This window comes from Thunnus albacares, chromosome 12 (assembly GCF_914725855.1).
Source record: "Thunnus albacares chromosome 12, fThuAlb1.1, whole genome shotgun sequence".
Classification (NCBI taxonomy): Eukaryota; Metazoa; Chordata; class Actinopteri; order Scombriformes; family Scombridae; genus Thunnus; species Thunnus albacares.
In genome coordinates, this window is record NC_058117.1 from 11,234,088 (window position 1) to 11,240,169 (window position 6,082).

Consider the following 6,082-nt stretch of genomic DNA (forward strand, 5'->3'; position numbering starts at 1 on the left):
TAAACAATCACATATGTTGAATGTACTTATTCAGGTTTTCCAATATTAATCACAACCAACAGAGCACCAAACATTCTGTACATTCTTTCACAATTATCTTGAAGCCAGCCACTGTTAATCACGGTCAAACACTCAACTTTGTATGAAAACACCCTGTACAAACATTTTCATTTTGAGGCAGTATGCTAAAGAAAGCAAAGCAGACAAGTTTTGTGGAGCACCCAATTGTCTTTATTTATACAAAGTATACAGCCATTCTACTTCAGAGGGATGAAACGGGAAGAGTGTGTGGCTCCGATACCAGGGCGACCGTGCTTGACTGGCTTGTAGGTGATGGAGAACTCGCCCAAGTAGTGACCGCACATCTCAGGCTGTGGGGAGGACAAACAGCTTTGTTAGTAACAAGATAAATGCCACAAGATAAATACTTAGAGCAGCATGTACAGAACAGAGTAAGTTGTACAATTGGACTCAATTTTATTCAGACTTAATTTGACTCAGACTTAAAAAAAAAAAAAAAAAAAAAAAAGAAAGTAAAAATTCACAGTGATACATCACAAGCAGTTGCACAGCATAAAAATCAAGCCTCAAGAGTAGTACACAGTAATGTAATAACTGCTAATCATAGCTAAACACAGCTCTTAGAGTTTTTAAATCAACACCATCACTTTGTAACATCCTGCTTTAAATCAACAAATTTGATGTTGCCAGAGGTATATTTTATGGTCCTTCATGTTTTGCATATTACAATTCTTTGGTTGTGATTTCAGGCTGGTTTACATGGTGGAGGAAGGGGATAGCAAAGTAGGTATAATTGGGTTAATTTGCAGCATAATGGGTCATACAAGGTGCATGCTAAAGAATGAAATGACAGCAGTAACTTGAAATTTTTTAAGAGTTATATCAACTCAAATTTCACAAATATTCTGTCAGGTCTGTAGCTGTGCATCAATGAGGCTGTATCTAATTTATTACTTTCAAATGCAAATGAGTTTATCTTACCAACTACAGTCATGTAAAGCCACCATTCAACTGTGGTTGTGTGTGTACAAAGAAACAATAATTCTAAATTTAGAATATATTACTTGGGTCTTTCAAATGGTCAATTATCCATTTTAAGTCCGAAAGCAACCTTACACATCAAATTTTCCCCAAACCATATGCATAAAGCTCTGACATTAATAGGAAACGTCTCCTGTTACAGGCCACAGACACAGGAAATTATTACAAATGGCTTCAAAGTGAGTGTGACTGCAAGCATTGTAGCTTTGACTAACTTCTACCTGGACACAAGCTTTGTATACACAGTCTACTGTGTACTGAGCTTAGGGACTCAAGTGACATTCGTTCTCAGGAAGGTAACTAAAGTAATGGATGTGGTTGTCTGAGAAAGCTGAGCATTTCAAAATGTACACATACGTTCTTCCTCCCTCCTGACCACTAGCAACTCACCTTGATTTCAACCTGGTTGAAAGTCTTGCCGTTGTACACGCCAACCATAGACCCAACCATCTCAGGCAGGATGACCATGTCCCTCAGGTGGGTCTTCACCACCTCTGGTTTCTCCATGGGGGGAGCTTCTTTCTTTGCCTTGCGCAGGCGCTTCAGGAGGGACTGCTGCTTGCGGCGCAGGCCACGGTTCAGCCTCCTCCTCTGGCGGGCACAGTAGAGCTGCATCAGCTGCTCACTACAGAGAGAGACAGGACAATAACATCAACAAAGTTCTTGGCGATCTTTGGCATTAACATTTGTTTCATGTGTTGCAAATCATCAGCACACCATAGTGGCAGTTTGGGTTGCAACTATTATTTTCATTATCAATTAATCTGTCAACTATTTTATCGATTAAGTCATCTTACTGGTCTATAAAATGCCAGAAAATGGTGAAAAATTCGGATCACTTCTTCCCAAGGCGCAACCTCTAAAGATACCAGAAAATATTTGAGAATTTGGAACAAGATATTTTCTTCTTGAAAAATGACTGAAAACATTGATTAAATGTCTTGTTTCTGTGTAGTTGTTGCAGCTCTAGTGGCAGTTATTGATTGGCATTTAAATGCTCTGTGAGCAACTTTTACACTTCCAGCTACACTGAAATGGAAAACATAAGGAATTAATATATAGTGACATGACTATAAAAAGGTGCAATCAGACTATCTCCAGATGGCTCTAAATCAGTTAAACTATCAGATTACTAACTGATCACTCTGCTCAATGTTTATCATCCACATTGGGACTGTGACAAAACCTACCTTTTCAATATCTTTGGACAGAGAGCTGATGCAGACACATTTCATCAATTTAGATTGGAGACAATTTTATAGCCAGATGTAGTTAGTGAAAAGGCCATTCCTGACTTATGCAGAAATAATCTTCACCATCTCACCTACAGAATGTGACATAAAGGCTTCACTACTAGGGGTTTAAAAGTATATGTATTCACCATGAACTGTTTGGTACCGGATGTTTGGTTCTTGACTTTCCTCAGTTCAGTATATTCTGTGACCTGTCACAGTTTAACAATCCACAAACTCCAACACGTAGAACCATAATCTAGAGCGCAAGTTCCACCAAGAACATTTTAACAGCGCATCACATAGGTGTAGCATTTTTATAGATGTATGCTCGCCGGCTTAGCAAAGTTGCCTTTGTTACCCATGCTTATGTAGTGTTGCTGTCATCGGAACAACAAACGAGATCCAAGCTGGACGATCCACCCATGACACTGACTGAGTACAAATAATATTACTAAAATACGCAGTCTTATCCCAGTATTTACACAATACCATGTCTCCCCATCCCTTCCCTGTCTGTGGCAGTCGCCTTCAAGTGAAGCCATTCAGAACAGCTATAAATATTTGGTTTCCGATGTGGTCGAAATCAAATCATAAGAACCAATTCTGAGCATAAGGCTTCATAAAGAGAAAGGATGTTTTCTTTTTCTACTGTAGCATAACTAAACTATTTCAGTAATAGTTTTGATCGACGAGCTATTCGATTTTCACATTTTCCTCAAAGGACCAAATTATTTTCTTCCTGTATTTTCCCGCTGTACCGAAATCATACCGAACCACAACCCCAAAACCAAGGTACATACCAAACCGTGACTTGTGTACAGTTACACCCCTGAGCTTTACTTAAATGTCAAACATGAGTTGAATACAGGTAAACCTAAAAGGTTTTAAATGAGGGAAAATTAAGCTTTACATTCATGTTTAGCAGGTATATATGTGCAGTGAGTGTGAGTATGTGCTATGGTACAACTACAGTGTCAGTCGGTGTCAGTTTTTCATTTTGATGACTCCAGCTGACCAACGGCAGTGTCTCACTTACTAGGACATGTCCAGGAGCTGGTCCAGGTCCACACCCCTGTAGGTGAACTTCCTGAAGGTACGCTTCTTCTTGATCTCTGTATCCGCCTGAAACACAAGACATCATCACCGGTTAGCATTTAGCTTACAGTTAGCTTTCACACCACAGCTCATATGTTTACACCACAAATGAGTTTAATGTATACGTTTGACATCTACAGAGTAGTTATTTAGTCCTCGCATGGGGACAACACAAAGAGGACACTGTTTCTTGATGTTTGAACACCGGGCTGACGTTAGCTTAGCACAGTCGGCCATCGCTCCGGCTACTACAGAGCCAATAAAGATGACTTTATCTGACATTCTACGCAAAGATTTACTACAATTAAGTTGGTAAAAGTATGTAACTATCGGATGATGGAGTCAGGTATCATAAAATGTCCCTGTAGAGTTCAGATGCATGTAGATTATGTTTTCGGACGCTTCACGATCAAGTTGGACACCTACCATCTTGCCTGAGGTTCAGGGGAAAAGAACGGGCAGAAGTCTCGCTGGGCCTGATATCGCGCGATTTCAGATCAAACATCCGGCGGTGTCTTCCGGTAGTAGTTCCCTCTGTGAACAGCAGGTGGTGCAGTTTGTATTCAGTGTCAAGTTTCCTACCAACGTGTCCCATTTTTATTATCGTTTCTAACTGCACATTAAACTGTGGCACAGAGTTCTACACATCAGGAGGAGGAAAAAAAGCAGTTATAGAGAAAAACAGTATGTTGTGGATGGTCTGTATCTTTAGTGTTTGAAAGACATGTAGCTTACCAACTCATGACAGGATCAGAGGTGGAAAGTAAACTTCAGTGTTTCCATTTTGTGAGACACCAGCATATTTATATATATATATATATATATATATACTTTTATCACATTCATCCAGTCCCTGTATCAACAATGCTGTGCAGATTACATTCAGATTTATAAATGAAAAGTTCAGAAGGGAAGGGAATGTAAGGGATAGGAATCTTTGTGGATAGATAGATAGATAGATAGATAGATAGATAGATAGATAGATAGATAGATAGATAGATAGATACAGACAGGTGACAAATCAAAGAAAAAGCCAAAATAAAGTATCTTAGTAAGGTGTTGGGCCACCACAAGCCACCAGAACAGTTTCAATGCACCTTGTCATTGATTCTACAAGTCGCTGAACTCTACTGGAGGGATGAACACCATCCTTTTTATGATGATGGTGGAGAGCACTGTCAAACATGTCAGTCCAAAATCTCCCATAGGTGTTCAACTGGGTTGAGATCTGGTGACTGTGAAGGCCATAGCATATGATTCACATCATTTTTATACTCATCAAACCATCCAGTTACCCCTCATGCCCTGTGACTTGGGGCATTGTCATGATTTCTTCCCTCTAAGGGGACAAGTGGACCCAAACCATGCCAGCAAAATGGCCCCCAAAGCAGAACAGAACCACCAGATCCCCTCAGTGTAGGGGTCAAACATTCAGACATTTAATGTGTCAAACGTCTGTAGATAGATAGATACTTTATTAATCCCAAAGGGAAATTAAAATGTTACAGCTGCCAACAATGAGGTAAAAAAAAGGTAAAAGAAACAAATGCAAAATTATTTGCATTTGTTCCTTTTACCTCATTGTTTTTTTACCTCATTATTGGCTGCTGTTTATTCTTAGTGTATAGTGGTCCCAAATTATTTTGAACGCTCTCAGGACCGATGATGATAAGAACCTCTGTCTTCCTCTTTTAATTTTATTTTGATTTTTTTTTTTTTTTGTTACATCCATGTAGGTTTTGAAACACATGGTTACAATTTGAAAGTTGGACTTTCATTTGTGATTAGGTTTTTCCAGAACTGCAACTGTTACTTAACTTAAGGTTTGGAATATTTTACTTTTTGATTTAAAGGACTGATCCTCTGCAACAACCACCCTGAGGTGCCCTTCAGCTGTCAACCAGACTCAACGTCTTTTCAACCTGTTGCTGGTAGGAGTTGGCTTTTCTTTTTAAACACAACTATAAGAAAAGTTTAGTCAAAGAATTGTTGTCTAATGAAAATATAGGAACTTAAAAAGAGTCAATTTCAATCCTCAAAAACAGAATATTTTCTCACTTCCTCTGTTCGAATTTACCCTTTCAGATAGTTTTGGTTTTATTTACCCAGATATCTATCTGCCTCCAGCCCAATGCAAGGGTGAAAGGCAAGATGAAATATGTTTTTATCTGTATCTTCTTTATCAACTTCACTGTAGACATGAAGGTCTAAAATCTGATTGTAGAGATTATTTGAATTAGTTTTCTTTTATTTGATTTGCTGCATTCTTGATCTGATTTATACTAATTCATGCATGTGGAGTGGGCACAGTTGTATGCAGACTTTTTTGTGTTGCTGTAGAATTTTTAAAATGTAAAAATCCAAATTCACCCCCAGTTTTCAACAGAATTCTTAAAACCTGGACAGTAAAACCAAAACTATCTGCATGGCTTGATAAACTGGAGGGTAAATGTGTACATTTAAAAAATATCTTTTTAAAACAATACAGACTGTCTGTTATTGTAAGGACTGATCATACAGTAGTGCACAGTAATGTAGAAACAGTGCAACTTGTGTACTGTACTAAGAGCTGGTGTTTCGTAACCCTTCCTGTTTTGTTCATCATCTCTGACCAACTGGTTTGTTATCATTTTTAAGCACTGATAGATATGCTTCCAGGCACCTGAACAATGCTACACTACTGCAGATTA

General features: G+C 38.6%; 1 protein-coding gene across 1 annotated transcript; it reads right to left on the reverse strand.

The window, feature by feature from the left end:
* Window positions 1-208: 208 nt before the first annotated feature.
* Window positions 209-3,920, reverse strand: rps15 (ribosomal protein S15). Its single transcript, XM_044367660.1, has 4 exons — window positions 3,819-3,920; window positions 3,334-3,419; window positions 1,453-1,687; window positions 209-371 (listed from the first exon to the last, which is right to left on the reverse strand). Exons 1-4 carry the CDS (start codon window positions 3,819-3,821, stop codon window positions 258-260), a joined length of 438 nt encoding a protein of 145 aa, XP_044223595.1. The 5' UTR covers window positions 3,822-3,920; the 3' UTR covers window positions 209-257.
* Window positions 3,921-6,082: the final 2,162 nt, after the last annotated feature.

Excerpts from the sequence above, each read along its gene's own strand:
- rps15 (XM_044367660.1), bottom strand. Across the intron at positions 1,688-3,333 it reads CAGCTCCTGGACATGTCCTA|TGAGCAGCTGATGCAGCTCT; the intron begins GTAAGTGAGACA and ends CTCTCTCTGTAG. Across the intron at positions 372-1,452 it reads TCAACCAGGTTGAAATCAAG|CCTGAGATGTGCGGTCACTA; the intron begins GTGAGTTGCTAG and ends TCCTCCCCACAG.